The sequence below is a fragment of the Aspergillus nidulans genome, chromosome VI (assembly GCF_000011425.1).
Source record: "Aspergillus nidulans FGSC A4 chromosome VI".
Lineage (NCBI taxonomy): Eukaryota > Fungi > Ascomycota > Eurotiomycetes > Eurotiales > Aspergillaceae > Aspergillus > Aspergillus nidulans.
Window position 1 is genome coordinate 170,440 of NC_066262.1, and position 26,919 is coordinate 197,358.

A 26,919-nucleotide genomic window follows, 5' to 3' on the forward strand; every position below is an offset into this window, starting at 1 on the left:
AACCCGGTAGCCACCGGCCTTGTAGCTGCCGATCTGCGGAGAATTATCGGATTTGGGCATCCCCGTGGGGAATGGCAGCGCGTACTCCAAAAACTAAACCCGCTGGAGCCAGATCAGCGCATGGGCGTGCCCTAAGTGATGACTCGACCTCCCTCTCCAGCTTTCTCGGCGTTTGTCTGTGGGTTAGCGCCAACTTGGACTTGATCGCCAGTTGCTCGGGGTATGTCCTAGACCGACGGCCACTCATCGCAGAATAGTTGGAGTATAAAGATCACGCCCGCCCCAGACTGATGTAACTCATTGTACCAGTGATAGCCTTATTGTGACAAGCATAGCACCAAGACAACCATGAGGGCTCGAGTAATACTGGCTTTCGCTGTAGGCGTACAAGGCCAGCAGTTATACATTACCACGACTGGATACTCTGCTCGACCTGAGTGCACTGCTGCGCCGGCCACCCCAAGCTACCGGTTTGAGCCGTTTCAATACACACTAAATGAAACCATTCGGTAGGCCGACTGTCTGTTTGTGCAGCGTCTCGCTAACGGGTCAGGTATGCCACTTCTGTTCCAGCTCCTACGACAACGCAGACCTTTGCGCCGGGCTATAAGGAAGCACTGGAAATATATGGCATGGAGCTGTCTACCACCACTTGGGGCAGCTGGCTGCCCGGAGAGACCGTCATTTCCGCCACTGACACCGAGGACAAATATGGCCAGGCTGCTTGGTCGTCGCAGTGGCAGGCGGCCAGCCTGATCAACTATACCACCGTCGGATTGTACACGACAACCGTGAGCCCTACCCCAATTCCATCCAGTGAACTAGTCCTCCCTCCCCGTGACTACTTCGGTCCTACCGACTGCTACGATTTCCCGGAGGATTTCATGTTCGGCGTCGCCGGGTCTGCCGCTCAGATCGAAGGCGCCATTGCGCTGGAAGGCAGGGCGCCAACGAACCAGGAGAAGCTCGTCCAGGATGACCGGCCTAAAAACTATGTGACAAACGAAAATTACTACCTGTACAAGCAGGACATCCAGCGCCTGGCGGCCATGGGTGTCAAGTACTACAGCTTCTCCATCCCGTGGACTCGTATCCTCCCGTTCGCTGTGCCCGGAAGTCCCGTCAACCAGCAGGCAATCCAGCACTACGACGATCTGATCAACTACATTCTCGAGGTAGGCATGCTGCCAGTGGTGACCATGATCCACTTCGACTCGCCCCTCTACTTCCTGGAGGGGTCCAGCGTATCGGCCACCCCGGATGTTGGCGCGAGTAACGGGGGGTACTGGCATCCCGAATTCGTCAAATCCTTCGTCAACTATGGCAAGATCCTCTTCACGCACTATGCAGACCGAGTCCCGGTCTGGGTGACGTTTAACGAACCCCTTTTGTACTCCTTCAACTTCACCGGTATCCATAACGTCGTTCAGGCACACGCGGAACTGTACCACTACTACCACGAAGAGCTCGGCGGCACTGGCAAGGTTGGCTTCAAACTGAACAACAACTTTGGCGTCCCCAAGAACCCAGAAAACCAGACCGACATCAATGCCGCCAACCGCTTCAACGAGATGCAGCTTGGGGCCTTCGGCAACCCTCTCTGTTTGGGCGAGCAATACCCAGAGACACTTCTCAACACCCTCCCCGGCGCACAGAAGCTCACCGAAGCCCAGCTCGACTATATGGCCAACACAACTGACTTCTTTGGTATTGACCCCTACACTGCAACAGTCGTCTCCGCTCCGCCTGGTGGCATCGAAACCTGCGCAAAACAGAACATGAGCACCAATAGTCTCTACCCCTACTGCGTTACGCAGGAGACGACAAACATCTATGGCTGGGATATCGGCTATCGTTCCCAAAGCTACGTGTACATCACGCCGAAATATCTCCGCTCCTATCTTTACTACCTCTGGAATACTTTCCGGACTCCCGTCTTGATCGGCGAATTCGGGTTCCCAGTGTACGCAGAATCCGAACGTGAACTACAAGATCAAGTCTTTGACTCTCCACGGAGCCAATACTACCTCTCTTACCTATCTGAAACACTCAAAGCAATCTGGGAAGACGGCGTGCACGTAGCAGGTGCCTTTGCGTGGAGCTTCGCCGATAACTGGGAGTTTGGGGACTATGCATCCCAATTTGGGATCCAAGTTGTCAACCGCACTACCTTAGAGCGGGTCTACAAGAAGAGCTTTTTCGATGTGGTGGATTTCGTCGGGGCGCGGAACGGTTTAGGATATTGATATACTTATACGGGTAGTTGCCTGACTGAGAGTCTCTTAAACGAGATAGAACCTCTGTAACATGGAGCCCCCTTGTGCCTCAAGGTTTTGCACAATATATTTCGGCCTGTATCATTAGGCCTAATTGAGGTGCTGCTTATTCCTGTGCATTGTCGTTTTCTATAATAGAAACAACCCTTCATCGTAGCGGGTACTGCGCAAGCCTATGAAGGGGTCCAGGCGTACAAGCCCATCTAGTCCCCACACGTAACCATTTAGACCAAGGTCGAGTAAGCCCACACGGTGGCACTTCGCAGAGAGTGGTTGGAAGATAGTTGGTTTAGTGACTCATACTTCTTCTGTCGGAACTCCTTCAGCTGACATCCGGCTCCCGGTGTCAGAAGACTGCATTCTGAATTCAGTTGCATGTAACAGGTCCTCTCAGTAGGTCAACAACGGCATTCAATTCCCCGGCAACTCCTACTGCAACGCCCTCCTCCGCTAGCCTCCAAGGCACACACCCTGCCGCATCAAACCCTGCTCTAATTAGCCTTGACCCGCCATTCGATTCTTCGACTAGCTCTTCGTTGTGCCACCGTAGTACAGAGGGAGTGTTCATTCCAACGCCTAATTCGAGTATGACTGCACTCCTCCCTTGCTCTATTTCAGAGGATACGTGCTCCAAAAAGCGGGCATACTCCCGCTCTTGACCTTGAAAGGGAGAGTCATTGAAGTAATCTCCGCCGCGGACACAGAGTGTAAGCTCCCCACTGCAGTACCTGCACCTGGGGATCTTGGACTCATCCGTGAGTAGTTGCGTCTGCGAATCCAAAAATGGAAGGGCCGCAGTCAAGAACGGCGCGGACGGAAAGACAGCTTCGCGTTTACATTTGGCAAAACATTGCAAATAGGCATATTGCCCCTGGGGCGTGGAGATGCGAGACGGATGGAAGCCATTGGCAAGAAATAATCCATCCGCGTTCGAAGTCCGAACGAAACACCGAGGGCCAAACCGTGATGTTATCTCTAGCAAAGAAGCGTATAATGGGGACTTTGGCCACGTCTTAACCATATTCAAATGATGAAAATAGTACCCCCATTTTTGAGCGGGGGATTTCCACCCGCTGAAGCCGAAGACGTCGTACAATCTCCTCAGACCGAGCGGCAGGAATGCGGGAAAATAGTTGGCGAACAAGTCCGTAGAAGTATAGTCCAGCCCTGTTGCGGCGGAGAGACCGGCACCAGCACTGATGATGAGGTAGTCTGCTTGCTCGAGCCAGGAGCGGGCCGTCTTTATTGATGGGGAGGCAACTGGTGCTGGCTGTGGAGGAATGGGCGCTATATGCACGCAGTCGTTGCTACTGGAAACAAGGGTAGAGATCTTGTCGTTGTATAGATTAAAGTCCCGTTGAAGGAAAGTGTCGAAGATAATGTCAGTGACGGTTGTCGTTGGATGCTCCAAACACCAACTTAACACAGTGTCAATGGCGATCTGAGCCGCTATATCAGACGGGAACGCGAAAAGGCCCGTCGAGATGCAGCAGAACGCGATGACCTTGCGCCCGTCTGGTAGCGCAGGGACAGTTTCCATGGCCTCAAGGCAAGATACATAGCAGTCACGCAGCTGCTCCCTGTGCCTGCGATCGGGCAATTGTCCGTGTCCAAGGTCAGGCCCAACCGTATGGATGACATACGGAGCTTGCAACTTGAACCCAGGTGTTACTTTTGCGCATCCCACCGGTTCATCATGGCCCTGCTCCATCATCAACTCGAAACATGCCTGTCTTAGACGAGGCCCAGCAGCAGAATGGATAACATTATCAATACACCGGTGCGACGGCTGGAAGCACCCGAGCAGCGCCGAGTTTGCGGCATTGACAATAGCCGTCACATTAGATAGGGTGGTAATATCGCCCTTCCACACGGATATCCTTGATTTGTTGACCACGAGTCGCGGATGGAGAGATTCTGAAGGGGTAAATAGTGCGTGGCTGTGTTTGTACGAGAGGACTATATCGATATCTTGCAGCTGCCCTTCAGTGAGTTCAATCTCTGGGCTCCGTCGACACAGGAGCTGGCGGAGAAGTTCGAGCTGGCCCCATGTATCTATTTGCAGGAACCATTCGTGATCCTGATGCTCCTGGTAGTGATGGTGATGGCAATGACAATGAGCTTGTCTACCAACAGCGGTATCCTTAGTCAAATGCGACAAGGCCCTGGCCAGAGCCTCAGAGGGGCGATTTGGGCTGCCAGGCATAGTATGGTGCGGTCTCTAGAATCCCAACAGGACAGAGTGACAATTCAGAACATTCTAGTCGCTGACAGAGTATAAGAGGAATTGCCGAGCCCCACTCATTGGGCGCATTGCTGAATACGTGGATTATTAATTTTATCCCGGTGGGATACGACAGTAAGCCTTCACCCATCCACGCCGAAGACACGAGAACCCAGAAAGTCAGTTTTGCATGCAGTCTACAGATGGTGGCGTTTTCTCGGATAGTATCGCCTGCGAAACCGCGAACCCTAGCCAACTATCTGCCTGGAAGAGCATCCCGAGTCCCCGCTTCCCATCTTGGACATCCCTCACAATATCACATATCAACGGTCCATCGTCTACACGAGTCCGCGACTCTAGCTGGACATGGTACCGGCAATAGAAGTCCTTCGTCTCCGGCGCATCCCACAAGTATCCACTATCCGGGAGGGGAAATTGCAGGTCCGAGGGACGCAGCATGCCCGTGTTGAGATGGTGGTTCAACTTAAATATGGCCAGGGCAAGGCGTTTGACCTCTTCCATGTATGTCCAGCTATAGACCAAGGAGTCCGTTGGTTCCAACAAGGCCTGCATTTTGGCGTAGGTAAAGAGGCCGCCGGCCAGGCAGGTGGTTGTGACGGCATGCAGCAAGGACCGGAAGCGGGAGACGAGGCACTGCGGGACGTCCCGAATTATAGCAAAGATGACATTGAGGACAATGGTTTGGTAGGTCGTCATTGGCCAGGTCTTGTCGGTGAATTCGCCGTCCAGCTTCCAGGCATCCTAGTGAGGCCATTAGCAAGTATTATCACAAGGAAGAGGAAGCCTACTATGCGGTTTTCCAACAGCGCCAGGAACTTCTCATGCATCTTCTCTGCTCGGTCCCGAGCAGCGGCCTCACCCGTAAGCCAAAGCCCGATCATCACGATTGCCAACAGTAAGATTGGAGGCTCATTACTCCGTCCAAAGGCGGCGCGGTGGATGAGCGGCCACTGATAGTGGAAGTGGGAAAAGTATACACCGACGTAGCGGTCGATGTCAAGATCTTTATTCTGGCTTCTTGGCTCCAGGGGCCCAGCGGCTGCAGTCCCTAGCAGCCCCCTTTCCCGGAGGTTGCTCTCGTGCTGGAGCAGGAGATCCTGGATCTCGCTGCCCGAGACAGGCGTTTGCCGGGCGGCGGAGCCGCCTCTGTAAGCCTGACTGCCCAGTGTCTTTGCAGTCTCACATACTCCATACAGCTTCTGCGGCCGGTCCGGGCCCAACCTCCCTGTGCTCTGTCCAGTCGTAGGTCCAGCCTTGCTCGACCGGTCAAACGTGCACCTGGCCCCCTTCCTCGCACAAACGCCACACGGCTGCCCACCATCACATCTTGTCTTACATTCATGACACCGATCGCAGGCCTTGACCGTCCTGGAACCCGGCCCCTCGCTCTCCTTCTCCCTCCGATGCAGCTGCCGGTGCCTCCGAAGCGAGTCCGTCCGGTCAAAGGCCTTGCTGCATACCTCACATGTTAGCCTTTGGGCCAGCGGCGCATGCTTGCGGGCATGACGGGTCAAATGCTCTTTTCGCCTGTACTGGGCTGTGCATCCGGGGTGGTCGCACATAAGCATCACTGGCTTGTCCCAAGTCCGAAACCGTTATTCCGAGCTAGATCTCCGAGCCCGCGTCGGTGGGCTTGGACAATAAACCACGAACAGTGATTACCCGAAAATTCTAGTCTGTTTAGAATAGTCTGGATAAGCAATGGTCTAGATGAGAGTGCTTGGAGTGGATGAATCGAATCGAGAGTCAAAGGATGGAACGACTGAGAAATTGTGGGAGCCGAAACGGCGAGGAAGCCGGTGGGAGGCCTAAGAGTGCGTGGATTTTAAATTTCTGTCGTGAGCATAACTTTGGACAAAAATTCAGCTATTTCCAGCCAATAACTTGTCTTGGTTTCACGCTATAGTGGGCCTGAGTGGCAGACCGCAACTAGCCGTTCGGCCCACATCTTGTTCCTTAATCCCACAGCCTCCTATACAAGCCTACAGACACCACCAGAGCACGTCGAGTTTAGCCCAGGCTAAGTCTTCAACCCCTTCCCAGCCAGCATCTTCTCTGCAAGCGTGCTAGTTGTCTTCCTATAACTAGCTGAATTGCCGAGTCCCGAGTTGGCCTCGAGTAAGGTTTGTTATTGTGGTTTGTTCGCAAACAGGGTAATTCTTGGCCCCAACGGGATATTCCTCTATTGGTGTGAGATGGATGATAAAGAACATTGATTGCGGCATCAGATGACGAATCGGTTCTGACACTCCCAGACTCAGTTCGATTTGTAACACAGGGTTATGTTATAAGTGAGCACTATCGTTTCGGCAGCCGGTCTTCCTGCAACTTGAACTCACTTAACTCCAAATACCTCTTGAGCCGACTATACTACATATTCTCCATTGAGACCCTCGCATTAAATCTATAGCCGAACCGTCAAGTCTTACTCGTGAAAAGAAAGAAGTAATATATATATATATATGTACTTTCCTACGTGGCCTGCCCAGATGGCGACCAAGAACATCCAGAACGTTGCCGTTGCTGGGGTATATCTATATCCCTCCACTAGACGTACTCCCACCTATATCCTCTAGCTAACCACTACAGGTCAACGGTAACCTTGGCCCAGCCGTACTTCACGCGCTCATCACTTCCGGGCTCTTCAAGATCACCATCTTCACTCGGCTCAAGGCCGAAAACGACGCTGGGATTCGTTCTCCTTCGTCAACCTCAGCGCCCATCCAGGTTCCAGTCAACAGTAACGGTAATTGCAGTGACAGCGGAAATAGTACCGGAACCCCCAAGCCCAGTATTCAAACTCTCCCAGTCAATTATGACTCTGTCGACGATCTGACCACCCATCTAACCGCCCACTCCATCCACGCCGTGGTCTCGCTACTCCCCCACACGGCGCCCGACAAACAAATGAACCTGATCCAGGCCGCAGTCGCAGCCGGTGTCTATCGTTTCATCCCCTCTGAGTTTGGTTCCGACCTCGATAACCCAGTAAACCGGGCTGCGCCGACCTACAAGGGCAAGGTGAACATACAGGAGCTTCTCAAAAGACTAGCCGCAGAGAACAAGATCAGCTATACGATCATCTATAACGGTGCTTTCCTGGACTGGGGCCTGACACACGCGTTTCCGATCGATGTAGGGAAGAGGACCGCGGTGTTGTATGATGGGGGTGAGAGGGTCTACAGCACGACCACGCAACCTACGATCGGGCATGCGGTCGTGAGTGTGCTCGCCAACCCTGAGGAGACTAAGAACCGAGTCGTGCGAATTGCCGAGGCAAACGTCACGATCAAGCAGCTGCTCTCACTAGTACAGGAAGTCGTCGGCGACAAGGACTGGACCGTAAATGAAACGGATATAGATCAGGAAGTCGAGAAAGCGTGGGCTCTGATCAAGCAGGGCGTGTTCAGCTTCGAGTCCATGATGCCATTCATTTATCGTGCTGGTTGGGGTAAGGATGCTGGGGGGCATTTCGAGACGACGGATAATATTCTGCTTGGGGTCGATGAGCTGGATACTGAAGGGGTCAAAAGGGTAATCGAGGGTGTAGTGAAGAAGTTGCGAGACGAAGCATTCTCGCATTAGCTTCATTTTATTTATTGCCTGAGGAATATAGGGTGGACTACTCGCACATTAGTACTGAACATTGGTACTGACATTACGGCACATTGATGCTGCCTGATGAAACCCCTTGGCCTTTTGAGAATCAAAAAGAGAGATGGCGATGGTGGATATTCGTTATAGAATACGACACTGATACTTAGAACAGGTAACTTCACCGCCGTAGTCGAGTGTATTGTGCCTTGAAGATCATTTCTAGCATATATCATTTATCTCATATGCATATCTACTTTTGAGCAACCTCTTTAACCACACGGACAATATCGTCAGGACCCATACCCTGCGCGTTGATCTGCTCGAACAGGCCGCCACAGCCCTCCTTGACTGCACCCATCATGCGGAACTTAGGCGTCAGGCCGCGGTCCAGGAGGTGGGATCCCAGCCGTGACCCAAGACTGGTTTTCTGCGCGAGAGACTCGACGACGACCACAAACGGTGACGAGCCATACTCCTTGATCGCGTCCTCGTCGACAACGTTTAGGGTAGGCTTGTTGATCAGACCAACGTCGAGGCCTTCCTTGCGGAGACGCTCGACGGCATCAAGCGAACGGTAGAGCATGTCGCCGTAGGAAACTACATACCCAGCCTTGCCCTTGCGGATAAACTCCTCCTTGCCTGGCTGGAACTCGTATGAGCCGCCGAAGAGCTTCTCGTCGCTGTTCTCCTTCAGGATGTACGGCACTTTGGATCGGGTGGAGAAGATGAAGCGCAGGCCCTTGGTGAAGAAGACCTTCTTGACCACGGCCTTCATCTGCTCGCCGTCGGCCGGGAAGTAGAGGCCTGTGTTCTCGGCGTCCATGAGACCGTTATCGGCAAAGAAGGCGTTGAGGCCGAAATGGCAGGTGTTGTCGGCGATTTCGTCGACACCACTATGTGAGAAGTGCGAGAGGACGCTGCATCCGTTCAGTCTGGCCATGGTGATCTCAGAGATCAGCATCTCAATGAACGCGCAGAAGGTCGAGAAGACACCCTGGCGCGAGCCGTCACTACCGAAGCCGAAACCAGCAGCTGCGGAGAAGTTGCCGCGCTCCATAACGCCTGATGATACGTAGACCTCCGGGTGGGCCTGGTGAATAGCCTTGAGACCGGTAGAGCCCTCAAGGTCAGAGTCGATGACCATGACGCGGCGGGCCGCTTCTTCCTTGCTGAGCCCGTCCAGGACAGAGTTGACGGCCTCACCAAAGATCACGCGGTTGCCGCCCTTCTCTTTAGTAGAGCCCAGGTACTGGTGCGTGTTGGAGGTGGCCTTGATCTGGTCGTAGAAGGCGAGCGACTCTTGCGAGTAGCCACGCTTGGTGAGGTACTTGCGGGCAATATCCACAGGCACGACATCGTGCGCCTTAGTCTGTCCTTCAATTCCTTCAATGCCGGGCGCCATCTTGCGGTCCACGACCACAGCGGCCGGGCCGTCTGTACTGACGACCTCGACCATGGCGTTGTACAACGAGTCAATATCCTCACCCTGGGCACGAACGACCTTCATGCCGTGGCCAGTGAGTGTCCGCTCGAGCTCGTATCCCTTCTGGTACACTGACGGGTGGCCAGCAATGGTGACGTCGTTGTTGTCGAGGAACAGCTTGACATTGAGGTTGTTGGCAACGGCAATACGCGCAGCCTCAGCATCGTTACCTTCCTGCTGCGAGCCGTCAGAGCCCAGCATAAAGACCTTCTTGTCCTTGTGGGCCATGGCAATACCGTTGACCAGCGGCCACATATGGCCCAGCCGACCGGAGCTAAACTTAACGCCGGGGGTCAGCCCCAGCTCCGGATGGCCGGGGAGCTTCGAGTTGGCATCTCGGTAGTTGAGTAGGTGATCGGGCTCGATCTTACCGTCGATGGCAGCAAGCAGGTACTGCGTCGCGACGCGGTGGCCCGCCTCGTCGAAAATAGCATCATAGAAGGCATCCGGATTGGCATTGATAAAGCCTAGCAGGATACAGACTTCGGGGGCCGTGTCGAAGGGACCGCCCGTGTGGCCTGCCTGGCCACGGGCAGCACCGGTGGCTGTGAAGGCGACGATGGCATCGCGGAAGATGCCAATGTTGTGTAGGAGATCTTTTTTCTGCTGGTCGGACAGCTTCTTGCTGTTGGGATCCAGCTGCAGCTTCTTGAACTGCTTGAGGTCGACTGGGAGATGGTAGCCTGCCATTGTGTTCAATTCTACGTCGTCAGGGTATGCTGAGAGCCAGCAGCAGATCGTTTGACGTGCCAGGCCGTTATAAACGGAGGGGTTAGGGCGGAAGAGAGGGGAGAGAGGGGTATGACCTGCTATGATATCATACTGCGACAGACAGGCGCTATGATATCATGACGACAAGGAACCACGTCGAATCAGAATTTGCAATATTATGGTACCGGACGGCATCGGACGATGGTCATCCGAAAAATACTAGTACGGTCTATTTTGCTTCTATATCTGGCTCTAGCTGGCTGGCGGCTCGCTGGCTTCTATGTATGGGTCGGCACCCCCTCCGGGTATCGCTCGCCCGCAGGTTCAAATTTGGTTAGGATAGCATCGATCTCGTCCATGTCACTGTCAGTGAGCTCGATCACCTTGCTGTTCTCCTCGACCCTCGCGACGGTGGTCGCCCCTGGGATGGGGATGATGGTCGGCATCCCTGGTCGGCGCGAGAGACAGCGCACCCAGTTGATGGCAAACTGCGCGGGCGTGCATCCCTTCTTGGCGGCGAGTTCCTCGACCTTGTGGACGAGCTGGATGTTGATCTCGAAGGTGTCAGGCTGGAACCGCGGGTACGTGCGCAGAAACGAGTCTTCAGGGAGATCCTCCAGCTTCTTGATCTGGCCCGTGAGCAGGCCGTGTCCGAGGGGCGAGTATGCGACTAGGGGGATGCCATATTGATGGCATGCGGCGGCGACCCCGTTCTCGAGGGGGTCGGTGGAGAACCTATGTGCTAATTAGCTGGGCCCAGCGGTCCATTACGGAGGCAGACGTACATGGACAGCTCGACCTCCACAGCAAGGACCTTCGTATGCTTGACGGCTTCGTGGATCGTCTCGGCACGGACCTCCTTCAGGGCGACGCCCCCGATCTTTCCTGCCTGGGTGTACTCGTTCATCACGCCAAAGGTCACCTCCATAGGCACGGTTTGGTCGCGCCGCGCAAACTCAAACTGGTCAATCTTCTTGCGGCCCTTGAGCTGGGCGATACTGTCATCGAGTGTCCGTCGCGAGCCGGACTCGGAGCCGTCGGGCTGGAAAGTCGACGTGTTGAACCCGCCCTTGATGTTCAGAACGACCTTTTCGGCGTCTTCGGGGTACTTCTCGAAGTAGCGCTCGAGCAGGACAAGACTATTGTAGGACTGCGGACCGTAGAACTCGCCGCCGTTCCAAAAGGTGCCTACCAAAAGACTCCGTCAATATACATTCGACCGTATCTGGACAGAAGCAAGTATTCCACCTACAGCCATTTCGCAGCGCTGCCCGCATCGTCTCAAAAGCCTGCTCCTGAGGGCACGGGTTGGGACGCCAGGTGAAGCCCATCAGGCCAAGGCCGATAGGGCCAACTTCTTTTCCGTTCAGTTGAGGCATCTTGATGTGAGTCGGTGAAGTGCAAGCTCAATTGGCTCAATTGGCTGCTGGTCGTGTTACTGAAGCGAGAGACGGGGAGGGGCCTTTTAAAGCGTTCAAGAAGAGTACGCGGATATATCTCCGGTCGGAGTTAGAGCCAATCTCCATTTTATGGCCCCTACAGATAACAAAAATTTTGGCGAGTTCAGATGCCCCATAGTAAGCGCTAGCATGAAAACACATTCCTCCTTCCTGAAGAGAGATTCCTTCGTGAGGATGGATAGGATTTGATGCGCACGAAGAAACTAAAGGGTGCAAGGGAGGTACGAGGGCCAGCCACGGCGAGCTTTTATATCTTGTTCTTGTATTCTAGAATCGCGCAGTACACCCAATTCCGCATAGATATAGCCAGGCCTCGGGCTCCACGGAATCTCTTCTTCATCGAGCTACCATGACTCGATGGGCTTCAGCGTAACAACCAACAAGAGGATGCACCGTCGTTCGTAAAGCTAATTTGGTGGCTGCGCCAGGAGGTTCTCAACCGTGCGGCCCCATTGCTAGTCTATATCCATGTACAAGAAAATGGGTAGCCATCAGCTGAAAGAGAAGCTCCAGACTTTCTCAACGGCGGGCCAGCTCCAGTGCCGTCACAGCAGTGCCGTCTGTGACGGATATCCTATTATTTCGGTCAATATCAGTGCCGTGACCATGTCCATCAAGTTATCCCCATCCCACCAGGCTTTACTAGGCTTTGCCGGCAGTTCAGTGAACAATAACATCTCCGTCTGCTCAGCTTGCGGGACATACTGATTTGGTATTGAATTTTGCAGGGTTTTTGAACCCTCGCTATTCAAAGGGCATCGCAAGGCACCAGAAACGCTAGCTTGCTACGGGAAGAGTAAGACCATAGACACCCAGACCACTAACTAGGGTAGGATTCGGGCCCCACGAAGGAGCCCTAGCAGCACCACGTGAATAGCTCTTCCAAAGCATTTCGAGGCTAAATATGCTGTAGAATAGCCGCAGCAGATCTGGTGCTGAAGATAGTATCCAATGCTAGGCGCAACCTCTGCGGTTGATACGCAGGCACTGAGACCAAGCTACTGGTGGAAGTTGACCCACCAATTCTCAGTCTCGCACCGCCGTACATGCTCGCATTACAACAGTCCTAACCAGTCTCCCAACCAATCTACCTGATCGAAGAATGGCAAGGAGATAACCTTGATCGCCAACGTTGATATGAACGCCATTTGCAGCCGTCGATCTGACTATCCCGTACCTGAACCGCCGAGGATTGGCAAGGCCAAACACTCCAGCACTTAACGAACCAAAACCTTATGGTGACGGCTGATGCCTCTGATAGCCAACAATTGAGGCCTGGAACCACCGGGTTTTTGAGGCTTTCAGAGGGCCGCGAAGATTTCTGGTTAGACTATTCGATCATCTTTAGTCTAGGCACATACTCTCGGACGGTGAACAGTGCTTTTTTTCCAGCTAGGCCCGCATTAAAGGATTGATTAATGTTTGAATATGGCTTAGCGCTTGGAGTTGGAGTAAGTTGATACTCCAATATTGAGGGGCTATATAAGATGACACGTGTATCTACCATCTTTCTGTTCTGTAACTAAGTCCATGAGATCGCTCTCTCAGACATTGATCACTTCGTTCTCTCTATTCTAACCAAATTCCTCTGACCGACCGTGGATTTCACAACGATTAGTCGGCACGATTAAGGCCCATGACTTGGGTAATGTTAACAGACCGCGTAGAGGAGATGTCCAGGAATCGGCAGCTATACCATTCTCCGTTCGCACTCAAGCAGATGTTTTGCTCTGAGGAGCTTGAAAGCGCCCTCGCGTCACTTACTAATAGGTTGCAAACTACCAAAAGAGCCCGTACGGGACGTTTATGGAACGTTAGAGGCCGGGTCGCTTCATCTGGGCCAATGTTTGCTAGACCTTTTGATAAAGTCTGGACTCCTGCAACGACATGGATGCCCCCAAAGCTCGGAAGACTGGAAATCTACTATAATGCCTTTGACACAGATACTACGATCGGTTGTTCTTGGAATTGGATTCAATATAAACCTGCCAAAGGTGCCGTCACATCTCGCGTCGAAGGCTCGGTTTCAAGATCTCAGCTACCCTAACGAAATAATTATTCCCTTCAGAAACAGTGAAAATCATAGCTCGATCCTCATAATGGCCAACTCAAAAGGCCAGACCAGGTAGCAGACCCAGAGCGTCTTCCGTAGATGTTAGTCTGTATACAAGGTATCAGGCAACAGCAACGAAAAATCCCTGCTCCCCATCCTTCCTCTGAACCTGCGCCCTGTGCACCAAGTCGTCTCCAACAGCAAGCCTCAGCCTTTCCACCGTAGCTGGGCTGTCTAGCACCAACGGCTCGCTTACCCCCCTCTCCCTCCGCGCGTGGCTGAGCGCATCCCTCAGCGCGAAGAGCACACTGCTCCCCATGAAAAGTGGTGGCTCCCCGATTCCCTTGCTTGACTGGATGCTCCGTAGCGTTTTCCACATCGTCTTTTCTTTATTGTCCTGCAGGAAACTCACATTGAATACTTGCGGGATATCAGCGAACCCCGGAATCTTGTACGTGCCTGGCCCGCGGGTTGCCAGTTGTCCGGATCGCGTCCAGAGGGACTCCTCCATCGTGAACAGACCCTGCCCTTGCACGAATGCGCCCTCAATCTGTCCGTAGTCAATCGCAGGGTTTATGCTGCGGCCAATATCCATCTTGAGGTCTGCACGGAGGACTGTGTGTGTGCCTGTAAGCAGGTCGAGCTCGACCTCGGTGCATGCCACTCCCTGTCTCTGTTAGCGGGAAGCCTGGAAAGAAGTAGGAGAGGGCCTTGCCATACCTGAGTAAAATAGAAATACATAGGCTTTACATTTTCGGAATAATTCCCCCACTCATATCCAATAGTGGGCATCTTATAGTACCCGGCGGCTGAGAGGTTCACTCTATCTCGGTAGGCAGCTTTGGCAATCGTACCTAGGTCTGCATCCTCCCCATACTTCTCCCGGTACGGCCTGAGCCGTTCATTGATCTGGTCGCAAGCATGTTTGATCGCCATCCCATTGAGATCACTCCCCGAACTTGCCGCTGTGGGACTCGCATTCGCTGTCTGATAAGACGACGTGTCCTGCGTGTAGACCTGGTCGACCGGAACCCGCAGTTCCTGCGCTGCAACCTGCACCATCTTCGTATAGAGGCCCTGGCCCATCTCCGTACCCCCGTGGTTGAGCAGAACTGATCCGTCTGTGTAGACACGGACGGCAGCGGACGCCTGATTAAGATGGAGGGCGGTCGCGAAGGAGATGCCGAATTTGGTGGGAATCAGGGCTATTCCTCGTTTGCGCCAGCGGTGTTCGCTATTAAACCGTTCGATCTCCTTCTTGCGCGCATCATAGTCTGCCTCCTCGCGCACTTGCTCAAGCAGCAACGGAACATGCCAATCCTCGTCAAGCACCTGGTTGAAGGGGGTGCGCTGCCCGACCTGATACAGATTCCTCCGCCGGATCTCGTCGACATCGATACCCACTTTCTCTGCCACCGCACTGATAATACTTTCAGTGATATACATAGCCTGCGGCGCCCCAAAGCCACGGAATGCCGTGTTGGAGTGCGTATTTGTCTTACACACCCACCCGCGCAGCCAGACATTCGGGATGTAGTAGCAGTTCTCGATATGCGTGAGGCACCTGTCCATTACCGCGGCAGACATATCTACTGAGTAGCCCGCGTTATTGTAGGTATCTGCGTCAAGGACGAGTAGTTTTCCCTCGCGATTAAAGCCGACCTTCCACCGGCACTGAACAGGGTGTCGTTGGCCGGAGGTCATCATGTCTTCGTCGCGGTTGAGCATTATCCGGACGGGACGGCGTGCTTTCTTCGCCGCAACGGCGACGATGCACGCTATTGGGACCGATCGAGACTCTTTTCCACCAAAGGCGCCGCCCATACGACGGACCCGGGCGTTGATCTTATGGCGTGGGACGTTTGTCACCTGAGAGAGGAAGTCTTGCGTCTCCATTCTGCATGCAAAGAGTTAGGACAAGCCCTAGAGGGAAAGGCATAAACGGGGGAACATACGTGTTCTGGGTACTGCTCCAAACATCCATACTCCCGTCCTCTGTATGTGGTACCGCGATGGCAGCGTTCGTCTCAAGATAGAAATGCTCTTGCCCTCCAATCTTCGTTGTGCCTGAGAGAGTATATTCACAGTCATCCAACTCTTTTCTGATCTCTTCAGGCGGCGCGCCCCGTCTGAGCTCCTTCCCGTAGTTGAAGAAGGACCTCGCTTCGATTGCCTCGTCAATTGTCAGTATAGCGGGCAGATCCTCATATGTAACTATGACAGCTTTAGCCGCAATCTGTGCAGTCATTGCGTCATCTGCATACACAAGACCAATCGGTTGGCCGTGTGCGTGAACTTCACCCTTAGCAAAAACCGGCTCATCGTGCACAACGGGACCCCAGTGGTTCTTTTCTTCGGGGAGAGAAGTATGATCAACATATCCCACAGCGCCCCGCTCAAGTGCAGGGGTCCAGTTGACACTGAGGATCTTCGCATGAGCACGTTCTGATAGAACAAGTGCCCCATGCAACTCCCTATGCAGCGGAGGCATATCATCGACATACTCGGCCTCGCCCGTTGCATGTTTCAGGCCACTGAGGTGCGGAATCTGCTGTCCGACGACTCGCTGAGCGTGCGGATTGTCGTCGTCTCGGGTCCCTGTGGAAATACCCCTGTGGATTTCTTCAATGAGATCGCTGTCGTATTCAAGACCCAGCTTCTGGTTTACGTAGTTCCAGAACCGCACAAAGAGGGAGAGTGTCAATGTCCTTCGGTATGTCGCCATTCCCCCGGGGACGCTATAAGGAAGGTTGAACTCTTCTCCAAGAGAGGTGAGAACGATATCGAGCACAGCCTCGTCACCCCAGCGTTTCCCTTCAAGGGCAGATGCGGTCTTGTGTGCCAGGACAGTGGTAGGCGCCATGCCGCCGAAGGCCAGCGATGCCTCCTGCACAGTATAATCTGGACCAGGGGCGATACGAACGCGGAATGCGGCAGTGACAATGGCGATATCGTCGTCCTTTCGCTTTGCCTGTTTGTATGCGTTGACGATCTCGATCTGGTCTTTGGATGGCATGGGGACAGCGATCTTCGTGATAAGCGAGCCGGATGGAAGGGCTGTCTTTCTGTAACCCTTGAACATCTCGGACATTGGGATGGTCGTCTCTTCCGCCGAAGTTCGTGCATGGACGGTTGCACCCACAGCCAGAAGAAGCGGGTTCATGTCTGAAATGGGAGACGCCGTGGCAATGTTTCCCGCCAGACAGGCAGCATTGCGGATCTGCCGGCCTGCAAAGTAGCGCAGAGTTCTAGCGATGGCGGAAAGCACCGATTCGGAGCCGAGATTTACTGCCTTGAGCAGCGGTATACACCGCAGACACTCAGCCTCTATATCGGATAGAGAGGCAGAGCCGCCGATATACAGCGTCTTCATATCCTCACTCCATGATATACCAGTCATCTCAGTGATATCGCCGACAAACACAGAGACAGACGGCCTGAAGTCTTTGAACCGGACATCAACCTGCACCTCGCTTGCTCCAGTCACAAGGGTAGCAGACGGGCACTGCGAGAGAATCTCCAGTGCCTCTTGCACTGACCTTGGTTTCACCCAGGCCTGCTCAGCGTCACCGTAACAGAGCAGTTCGGGTACGAATTTGGCGAGTCCGGGCGGGTAAATTAGTTCGGTGGTTGGTGTGTATGGGATAAAGTCATACTGTTTCAAGACGGGAGAATCTGGCAGTGAGGGCGTGGTCATGTCTGTTTCTCTGGAGGAACACGACGAAATGCCAGGGCTATCTTTGCAGCAGCCCCCAGGACGACCGCAGGAGCCGCTTGACCTTGATCCCGTATCACCAGATCCTGAGTGCGCGCCCATATCACTCTCCGTCTCTTCCTCCGTGCCTACCAACTCTGACTCGACAATGCTCGGCACAGATCCCAGATCATCTTCGATAAATGTCCTCGCTGCATTGAGGATGGGTTTGTAGCCCGTGCACCGGCAAAGGTTCCCATCTAGATGCCCCTTACTCTCGATATCATCCGCGGATAGCTGGAACTTCCCCGTCACAGGGTCGTACGCATTTCGGATCATAGCATATAATGACATGACTATACCCGGGGTACAGAAACCACATTGTGAGCCGTGGAGTTGGGCGATCCGTTCTTGGAGCGGATGGGGGTGGTCAACGGTGCCCAAGCCCTCGATTGTGATAACATGCTTTCCAGATACTGTACATATCAGTATCCACTGTACTTTGATTCTCGGTCATGTAGAGCAGGCAATACCTCCTATTAATGGATATAAACAAGCATTCACAGCAAGGTGGCGAATCTTCTTTCCATGCTGTCTCGTCTGAAGGACGACCGTACAGGCACCGCAGCCGCCCTCACCGCACCCCAGCTTCGTTCCCTTGAGACCGTCCTGCGATCTGATAAAGTCGAGCAGTGTCCAGCGAGGATGTGGGCTGGTTAGTGAGATGGGAGTCCCGTTTAGGTAGAACTTGAGCTGTGGCGATGATCTCGGAAGGAGGGCGTCCATGGTTCTCGGTGCAGTCCCGGCAGTGGGAGGTAAAGCCCGCGCATGGGAGGGAGCTATCGCATAGAAATAGTCATCGATCTACCGTCTCGAAATTCAGATGCGATGAGAGGAGTTGGGGTAAGCCTCCGATAGCTGAGGGGTTGAAATGGTGGTCAAGTGTAGTAACCCCCAACCTTGGGCTTGCTGTGGCCACTCATGCGCACATCCCCACCCTTTGTACGCTGTATATCGATCCAAAACAATCCAACAGTGGTGCACTGTCATAATATAAGGCTCTTCTCGATTGCTGTTAGCTGCGGATAAGACAAAAGAACAGCACTGGGAAGCGCTCAACGACAGGTTGCTTTGCCACAGTCCTAACGTATGTACACGCTCGTCGATCAATTCGCTTATGCTCATGACGTAGTCTACTGAGACAGTCGAAACCATGGGCTCCCTTTCTCCCCTCGAACCCCTCTTTACTCCCCTTCGCATTGGCGCCTTTGCGCTGCAGCACCGTGTTGTCCAAGCCCCTTGCACGCGCATGCGCTCAACCAAGGAATCCGACGGCATATGGGTGCCCAACGATCTGAATGTGGAATACTACGCCCAGCGCGCATCTAAGGGGGGACTAATGCTTTCTGAGGCAACTCCAATCAGTCGTGATGTATGCACCGGGTGTTTTCTTTCTTTTTTATTTTTATAGCATGGGTGGCTAAATAGCTTGTCCATGCAGGCGGCAGGATACCCTGGCGTCCCCGGAATTTTCACTCCGAGCCAGATTGAGGGCTGGAGAAAAGTCACCAACGCAGTTCACACAAAGGGCGGGCTCATCCTCTGCCAGTTGTGGCACGTTGGGCGGGCGACGACGCCCGGTTTTCTCGGTGGAAAGACGCCTCTTGCCCCGTCTGATATCCCCATTTCCGGCAAGGCGCTGGATGGGAATGTGTATGCCGATGCGCCACCGCGTCCTATGACCGTTGACGAGATCAAAGAGGTCGTCTTGGAGTATGCGGCGGCGAGTAAGAGGGCGATTGAGGCTGGCTTTGACGGAGTGGAGATTCATGGTACTGTAACCACCCTTCTCGCCTGCTATTGTCATAGCATGCCCTAGCAGATGCTGACTGTAACAGGTGGAAATGGCTACCTTCTCGACCAGTTTCTACACGACAATGTAAATAACCGGACCGACGCCTACGGAGGCTCAATTGAAAACCGGTCCCGGATCGTCCTTGAAATCATCTCGGCCGTCACGGAAGCCATCGGCGCAGAGCGCGTCGGGATCCGTCTTTCCCCATACAACTACTTCCAGGATACACGGGACTCAAACCCACAGAAGCACTGGGGGTATCTGTGCACTCAGATCGCTTCACTTCCCGAGTCCAGCAGGCCAGCCTACGTGCACATGATTGAGCCGCGCTTCGACGAGATCCTCGACGAGTCTGAAAAGATCAGTGCCCTTGAGACAATGCAAGAAGTCGTCAAGCCATCTCTTGACGGGCTCAGATCTTCTCTGAAGAAGGGGGGTGTCAGCTTCATTGCGGCAGGAAATTTCAAGCCAGAGAACGCCGGTGAGAAACTTATAACAGACAGCGCGGATGCTATCGCTTTTGGCCGGCTTTTCATCTCGAATCCCGATCTGCCACGACGATTGAAGGAGGGTATCGAGTTGACCAAGTATGACCGGAGTACGTTCTATGGCGCAACGCCCCCAGAGAAGGGCTATACGGACTACCCTTTCGCTCAATAGAGCATGAATACTACGACACAGAATACAGATAGACAGTTGATGCAAGCTACTCCAGAAAAGATAGCAATCAAACACCAAGATTCAGCAAGACCTTCATAGCATCGTGCACAACCGCCCATCGTACCGTAGCCAGCTGCTGCGCCATAGCCCGTATCAGTGGCCGCGTATCATACTGCCCTGCCAGCCCTTCTAAATCGGCCGCATTCGAGGTTGTCATGGCCACAATAAGACTCGACAGGTCCGTCGGTTTGGGTACACAACCCTCGCGCGCGTGGAATGCCCAAACCGTCAGCGTCGCCAGGTACAGACACCAAGGAAAGTGGAATGCGTCTGTCTGGTCCCAGTCGTGCAAGCTCAGCACAGCGTCCTGGAGAAGAGCCGCCGCATGGCGAGACGCTGTTGTCGCGGCTGGAGATGGACCAGACAACCAGCGAGAGAGCATAACCCGGGACCTCTCACGATCATGCTGTTTGACAACCCGCCCAAGGATATGCGATGCGCCCGCTGCGATCTGCAGGTCCAGTACTTCTACATGGAGTGCAAGGCTGGCGGCACGATAGAGTGCCATTGCCGCGGCTTTAAGACTCGTAAACCGTCTCGTCTCGTCTGCTGACACCTGCACCGGCCCGAGTTTCATGTTCAGACAGTCGGCGTCGAAATCTGCTTTCCAGAGGTCATACGCCCTTCCCATTCGCGGCGTCCAGGCGCCGACTCGTTCGGGTGTCTCTGCGCGCAATGTTGTCTGATCGCGCCGTTTCAGGTCTGCGCTGATGGACATGAGGCCGTGTAAGACGACCATCCGGGAGAACCTGTTCAGATCGCGCGGTCGGGAGACCGAGCCAGGGGTAATGTATCCCTTCAGCACGGGAAGAAATGCATGTTCTGTATCTCTCGAAGCATGTCGGGACCACTCTTCCGCCGTATGTGCCTCCCACGCGGCTGGCGAGCAAGGCAGCGACGAGCGGATCTCAAAAGCAGACATGCACAAACTCTGGCTGAAGAGCACTGAATGCTCCGTATCCCACATGAAACACTGGAACGCGAGGCGCTTGCGCTGCTCGGCGTCCATGGCCCTCTTCCACGCGTCTTCCAGCTCTAATCCCCCCAACCCTGGGTCAGAATGGGTATCTGCCCGGATCGAACAGCAAGTACTCCGGCGGATAAGCTTGATCAGCACACAGTGGAATAGCTGTGCCCGCTCCCTTTGTTTTGGGCCTGCGCGCATCTTGCCAAAGCAGTCGATCAACAGCATCGCCTGCAGCACCCAGAGCTCGTCCGGCTGCGGGCTGAACGCGCCGTGGCAGAAAAGCTGGTTCCGCAGGCCATCGTGAATACCTACGGCCAGCTGATGGGCTTCACGGCTGCTGTACGTAGCTCCCATTGACAGAATCGAGGCCAGGAAGACCGGCTCAGTCTTGTTCGGATCAAAGGTCGCGCTGTGGATGAGCGGGTATGTAGTATTGAAGCGGGAGAAGAACAGGTCACTGTAGCTCTGCAGCGCCGACAAAGAGAGGAGCGGCGAGTCAAGGTTTAGCGGCTGGCCGTGTATGTCGACTGGAGGACTCTGCGCTATCAGGGTCAAGATCCCTCTTCGTGCATCTTCGCTCAGTTGAGGGCGCAGCGGAACGGTGCTCTCGATGGGCGGCGCACCGGCCATCCAGTCTAGGTCTGGAAAGTCTCGCTTGGGGTCACTGCCGTTGATATTGCCCCGTTCGACAAAACTCGCTGCCTGTAGTAGAACAGAAGCCGACGATCCATCCGGGCCTTGGTCATGCACAAACCCAGCGGGGAGCCCATTCAGGTCGATATCCAGATCAAGATTCAACATACTGTCCTGGACATTCTCTGCCCCGGCCCCAGACAGCTCCATAGTATTCACACTCGCGTAGTTCCCGTGGGAATTCGCAAAGGGGACGAGATCAGGACCAAGAGGGAGCTCGAGGTGGTGGAATGCGTCGTCGAGGGAGGAGACGTCGAAGAGCCAATTGTAGTTGCCCGTTGCTGCGAAGGGAAGATTGAAGTCGGTAGCTTTACTGTATTGGCATCATACAGCTGATAAAAAAATATAAAAATAAAGAAAAGAAAGTAGGTGACGAGGCGTACCCGTGTCCAGCATCATTCCATCGCCTAGAGCATCAAACCCACCCCATGACCCATCTGCCGCATCGAATTGACCGGGAATTGGCTCGACATACGGCTCAAAAGGGCCCCCCGGCATCATTGGGGCCAGCATTGGATCCGGGTCAGTTCCATCGTCGTCGATGGAGACCCCAGAGACCGAGACAGGGTCGCTCGCCGACCGCGGCGGGGAGACGGGGGCCTGCGCAGCGTGCAGGCTGACGTCTGGCGACCGCGAACTCCTCCCAGACCCGGCAGAGACAGAGCCCGAAGACGATAAAGGGGCCCCAACGGGCGGGCCTGTCTTCTGCTGGTGTCTCGACGGCCTTTTCGGCGGCCTGAGCACGATACTTCCGTCCTCAGCCCTGCGCATCCTCTTCCTGGTCTCCAGAACACCCTTCCCAAACCCTCCTGCCTCTGCATCCTTCTTCGCATGCCGGTCCAGATGTCTGCTCAGGAGATCCGCGCGGGAAAAGTGCGTCATGCACCGCTGGCATGTGTAGCCCTGGCTGTTACTGATCGTCTCGTGGTTAAGACTATGCCGGCGGAGATGTTCAGCGCGCGTGAAGGCTTTGGAGCAGCCGGGGTATGTGCAGGCGTGTTTCTTCATCTTCGCTTTCATTCCCAGCGTACTAACCGGGTCTTTTTAGCTTGCTTTGATGGAGACTCCGTATAGAGCTAGGAGATGCTTTGATTATATTATCTTTGGCAGTGGAGACGATAAGCGTGCGGGGTAGACTAGGAGCAACCTGCCGGCGCTCATATCAAATCAGAGAGGAGTCTATACTGCAGGATTAGCTGGCCGTGATACGAGCCGATAGCTGCAGACCCAGCCTTGGTTGTTACTTCTTAGCCTTTTGTGGTGCTATTTAAGACTGACCCAGTCCCTACATTCTGCTGTCTCTGTGCCTACAGAAAATACCGCCACTCTGGACTCTTCTCGCCGTCTGCCAGCATCCGCGTCTCGACCTGCCCGGCAACAATTCGAGCACCCTGCTCCTTGTCTTTGCGCCGGTTCTCCAGCCTCATCCAAGTGCCCATAAAGGCGGTAGCGAGTATGCAGACCCCGTTACACGCACACGTCGCAACCAGCGTGGGCACATACTTGGGCGCATACTCTGTCCTGAAGGTAGCGGCACTCAGAACACCAGCGATATTGCCCAGCCCGACAAAGAAGCCAGTGTTAGCAGCGCGGGAGTTCTCGTTCGTGTTATTGTTATTGTGCCAGGCGTGCACGAGACACGTCGGAATGTATGCACCAGATGCGAGTAAGAAGCAGGCGAAGTACGAGACGCCCTTGTTATGCGAGACATCAATACTAGCCAGGATCAACATTCCCACCAGTGAAACCGTCAGGCTAAAGATGATATGCAAGGACCGCTCGCGGAAGATATCAGATGACTTAGCGACGACGAGCAGTACCACCGCGCCAACGAGATTAGGCGCTACAGTCCAGAGGTTCGTCTTGACGACGGAGTAGCCGAGGCGAGCCACGATCTGCGTCGTCAGTAAAAATAACCTGATAATAATGTAAAAAAAAAAAAAAAGGGTAATGTAGCTTTCGGGGACATACAATGGGAAAGAAGTTCATCGCCGTCGCATACGCAACCGGGTAGGAAAAGGTGATAACAGCCCAGATGGGAAACTTCCAGTCGCTCCATGTTTGAAATGCAGCCTTCAGCTCCAGTTTTGTCTCGATCTCTGCAGACGTATCCCTCAGGAGCCTGGCAGAAGCCGCGTCTCGTTCTCGCTGCGTGAGAAACCACGCGCTCTGGGCTGTGTCCGGTAACCACCAGAACCCAATCACTCCAATAATCAGCGTCATGGCCCCCTCGACAATAAAGAGCCACTGCCATCCCTTCACGGCGGAATGGTTTATCTGGAATAGGCCGAACGAGATCAAGCCGCTGAATGCCGACGCCAGCACGGCGAAGGACTGCAGGACCGCGAGCCGAAACCCCATCTCATTGCGGGTGTAGAAGAGCGTGAAGTAGAAGGTCGAGCCGGCGAAGAAGCCTGCTTCAAAGACTCTTGCCGGCGGTTTTGTCAGTCACATCCTGGCAGGATCTCTGCGCGCGAAACATACCCTAGGATAATGCGAATAGCGAGTAATCCGCCGAAGTTATTTGCTGCGCATTGACACAACGCGCAGATACCCCAGACGACGGTCACTGCGTACCGTCCTATCAGCCATTAGGGTTTCCCACTGCGGATGAAAGACCTACTGAGCGAGAGCATAATCCGTGCCGAGTACCGCTTGATCAGCAGGTTCCATGGCAGATCAAACAGGCCAAAGGGGATATAGAAGAGCAGGATGAGGAGCGAGTATTCGTTGCCCTTGAGATTGATGTCCTCTTCCAGGCCGTCCGTTTTGGCGTTGGCGAGGTTGCTCTATAGTCTAAAATTAGTGTGCCGTTGTTTTTTTTATTCAAGCGAGTAGAGGGAGGCTGAACATACTCGATCCATGCAGTCAAAGAAGTACATCTGCCGCGGTTAGCCTATACCCGCCGCCTGTCTACCACAGGGATCAGGGCAATATACCAAACATAGCATAGGCAGGACAAAGAAGTCCACCTTGCGGACTGGTACGGGTCAGCAATTCCCGCGTCCCTTCCGACTCATTGATCATGAGCCGCTCGATCAACATACCGAAACTCTTCTCCGCCTCGGTGTCAACATAGACATTAGTCTCGCCGGCCTTGGGCTCGTCCGGTGTCCCGGCCGATGGAACCTTCTCAATATCGGTGGCAGTGGCGCCCATGACGACAGCAGGACAGAAGACCGATGTCCAAGAATGGCCAGTCCATTAAGTGGAGATGGGAATGGAGGTGTGGAGATTTATAAACGGTTCTGTTTGGAAATCCTTGCTGCGTCATTGTGCAACCCCAACATTCACCAACATTTCAGACATCCACTCTTATCGCTATCAGGACCAGCAGCCCGTCCTCAATAGCCCCAGTCTTGGTTTAGATAGGCGATCGTTGGAGAATGGAGAACGGAGAATGGAGACTGGCAGGGCTCGGCCCGTATCTAATCAGCATCCCCCACTCTTGACGCCCTCCTATGCCTTCATCTCCCACTCTTGTCCGTACATCTCGCCGTCATTGCTGTGTATATGGAGTAATGAGGAGTCTTTGTCTTGCCAACCGGACAACTATCCGCTCCGCTAAGCCTCCAGGCTGAGGGGAAAGGAGCTCTGTGTAGATAATTAGCTCGATCGATGCCATAGCAGCAACCACCCATCCTATTCCTAAACAGCAGTAATCGTTGAGTATCCAGTTTATTAGATTTACTTTCGTAACCACGTCTATTACATTTCCCCGCATCTGAAAGAGAAGACGTACCTAATGGCTCCAACCGCTCCCCCGATTCTCGACTTCTCCCCCTTCTACGGCACGGACGGCGCCGCCAAAGCCAAGCTTGTACAGCAAGTACGCGAATCCTGCGAGTACAATGGCTTCTTTCAGATTACGGGTCATCGTATCCCGCGCGAGCTGCAGGTACGGGTCATGGACGCTGCGAAGAGGTTCTTCGCCCTGCCGCTGGAGGAGAAAATGGCGATTGATAAGAGTTGCTCTACCCGACCAAAGCAAGATGCATGGAAACTGACAATGCAGACCTCAACTCGTTCAACCGCGGCTACGAACTGCTTCGATCGCAGATGCTCGAGGTCGGGACGGCGCCAGAACTGAAGGAGGGCCTCTACATTGGGGAGGAGATTGGGGCGGATCACCCGTACTATATCAATGGGCGGCTGAACTCGGGACCAAACCAGGTACGTTCGAATCTGTCAGCGCGCGCACAGTTTGGCACAGTTTGGTAAGAGTATTTCTGACGAGATATGATAGTGGCCTGCGACTGTTCCAGACGCCCAGGAGTTCCGCGAGACATCGATGGAATACTACCACGCCGTTTACGAGCTGGCGAAAGATGTGCTAGCGGTTCTTGCACTTACACTGGATGTCGAGGAGTCATTCTTCGATCCTCTCACCGAGGGCGGCGTAGCCACGATGCGCATGCTCCATTACCCCAGTCAACCAAAAGACGAAGACGAGAAACTCAACCGCGGAATCGGCGCGCACACGGACTTCGGATGTATCACGCTGCTGCTGCAGGACGAGGTCGACGGGCTCCAGGTTCTCGACGCCCCGAGTGGGCAATGGCTTGACGTACGCTCTCTAGACTGTCTACGCTTGCGTTTTCTAAAAGAAATCAGGTCCAACCCGTTCTCGGCGCTTACGTCGTCAACCTCGGTGACCTTATGATGCGCATGGCCAACGACCGGTACAAATCGAACATCCACCGCGTGATCAACAAGTCCGGGCGCGAGCGGTACTCGATCCCGTTTTTCTTTAGTGGAAACCCAGACCATGTGTGCAAGTGTCTGCCAAACTGCTGCAAGGCAGGCGAGCAGCCAAAGTACCCGCCCATCACGGTGGAGGATATGGTCAGGGGCGCGTATAAGCAGAGCTATGGCCGGGCTGAGGCGTATAAGAAGGAGCTCGCGGAGAAAGCAAAGGCGCATAAGATAGAGGCTGCCTCTGCAACGGCTATGGTTTCGTAGCCTATTGGGTAAAGTAGTTGTGTACTTGTTGTCATGTAAGCTAGCATAATGAGTATGAAATGGATAAGTTTGTTTTCAATACTGCTACCGCGGGACTCCCATGGATCACCAAGTATCGGTAAGCAAAACCCCCAAGCCTGGCTCTGGCGTTATGTAGCCCAGCGTCTGGCCTCACTTATCATTATTAGGACGACGCAATCAGA

The 26,919-nt window shown here is 54.0% G+C and overlaps 11 protein-coding genes across 11 annotated transcripts, besides 1 other annotated feature; 4 read left to right on the forward strand and 7 right to left on the reverse strand.

Annotated features, from left to right (window-relative positions):
• Positions 1-26,919: part of a sequence feature (contig 1.170 861..216503(-1)) that runs on past both edges of the window.
• Positions 349-2,383, forward strand: ANIA_09183 (protein bglR; the record flags this gene model as incomplete). The annotated part of the gene is made up of 2 exons (XM_677360.2): positions 349-509; positions 662-2,383. The coding sequence occupies 2 exons, from the start codon at positions 349-351 to the stop codon at positions 2,244-2,246; spliced, it is 1,746 nt and encodes a 581-aa protein (XP_682452.1). The 3' UTR covers positions 2,247-2,383.
• Positions 2,635-4,502, reverse strand: ANIA_11190 (uncharacterized protein). Its single transcript, XM_050612389.1, has one exon. It carries the CDS (start codon positions 4,480-4,482, stop codon positions 2,644-2,646), a length of 1,839 nt encoding a protein of 612 aa, XP_050468317.1. The 5' UTR covers positions 4,483-4,502; the 3' UTR covers positions 2,635-2,643.
• On the reverse strand, positions 4,681-6,089 carry ANIA_11195 (Zn(II)2Cys6 transcription factor; the record flags this gene model as incomplete). Its single annotated transcript, XM_677359.2, has 2 exons — positions 4,681-5,262; positions 5,310-6,089. 2 exons carry the CDS (start codon positions 6,087-6,089, stop codon positions 4,681-4,683), a joined length of 1,362 nt encoding a protein of 453 aa, XP_682451.2.
• ANIA_09181 (aromatic alcohol reductase) lies at positions 7,011-8,106 on the forward strand (the record flags this gene model as incomplete). The annotated part of the gene is made up of 2 exons (XM_677358.1): positions 7,011-7,049; positions 7,111-8,106. The coding sequence occupies 2 exons, from the start codon at positions 7,011-7,013 to the stop codon at positions 8,104-8,106; spliced, it is 1,035 nt and encodes a 344-aa protein (XP_682450.1).
• On the reverse strand, positions 8,369-10,306 carry ANIA_09180 (uncharacterized protein; the record flags this gene model as incomplete). Its single annotated transcript, XM_677357.2, has 1 exon — positions 8,369-10,306. Exon 1 carries the CDS (start codon positions 10,289-10,291, stop codon positions 8,369-8,371), a length of 1,923 nt encoding a protein of 640 aa, XP_682449.1. The 5' UTR covers positions 10,292-10,306.
• ANIA_09179 (aldo/keto reductase family protein) lies at positions 10,591-11,691 on the reverse strand (the record flags this gene model as incomplete). The annotated part of the gene is made up of 3 exons (XM_677356.1): positions 10,591-11,047; positions 11,098-11,500; positions 11,565-11,691. The coding sequence occupies 3 exons, from the start codon at positions 11,689-11,691 to the stop codon at positions 10,591-10,593; spliced, it is 987 nt and encodes a 328-aa protein (XP_682448.1).
• Positions 13,947-18,305, reverse strand: ANIA_09178 (protein hxnS; the record flags this gene model as incomplete). The annotated part of the gene is made up of 5 exons (XM_677355.1): positions 13,947-14,177; positions 14,238-14,498; positions 14,546-15,722; positions 15,781-17,995; positions 18,137-18,305. 5 exons carry the CDS (start codon positions 18,303-18,305, stop codon positions 13,947-13,949), a joined length of 4,053 nt encoding a protein of 1,350 aa, XP_682447.1.
• ANIA_09177 (flavin oxidoreductase hxnT) lies at positions 18,733-20,034 on the forward strand (the record flags this gene model as incomplete). The annotated part of the gene is made up of 3 exons (XM_677354.1): positions 18,733-18,951; positions 19,021-19,351; positions 19,418-20,034. The coding sequence occupies 3 exons, from the start codon at positions 18,733-18,735 to the stop codon at positions 20,032-20,034; spliced, it is 1,167 nt and encodes a 388-aa protein (XP_682446.1).
• On the reverse strand, positions 20,102-22,774 carry ANIA_11197 (uncharacterized protein; the record flags this gene model as incomplete). The annotated part of the gene is made up of 2 exons (XM_050612391.1): positions 20,102-22,062; positions 22,138-22,774. The coding sequence occupies 2 exons, from the start codon at positions 22,772-22,774 to the stop codon at positions 20,102-20,104; spliced, it is 2,598 nt and encodes an 865-aa protein (XP_050468318.1).
• Positions 23,062-24,913, reverse strand: ANIA_11189 (uncharacterized protein; the record flags this gene model as incomplete). The annotated part of the gene is made up of 7 exons (XM_050612392.1): positions 23,062-23,649; positions 23,726-24,182; positions 24,239-24,335; positions 24,378-24,543; positions 24,610-24,636; positions 24,694-24,734; positions 24,802-24,913. The coding sequence occupies 7 exons, from the start codon at positions 24,911-24,913 to the stop codon at positions 23,062-23,064; spliced, it is 1,488 nt and encodes a 495-aa protein (XP_050468319.1).
• On the forward strand, positions 25,500-26,716 carry encD (Fe(2+)/2-oxoglutarate-dependent oxygenase encD; the record flags this gene model as incomplete). The annotated part of the gene is made up of 4 exons (XM_050612393.1): positions 25,500-25,722; positions 25,770-25,927; positions 26,001-26,321; positions 26,369-26,716. The coding sequence occupies 4 exons, from the start codon at positions 25,500-25,502 to the stop codon at positions 26,714-26,716; spliced, it is 1,050 nt and encodes a 349-aa protein (XP_050468320.1).

What these genes read in the sequence shown, in the direction of transcription:
- ANIA_11190 (XM_050612389.1), bottom strand. Translation starts at nt 4,482, where the DNA reads ATGCCTGGCAGCCCAAATCGCCCCTCTGAGGCTCTGGCCAGGGCCTTG.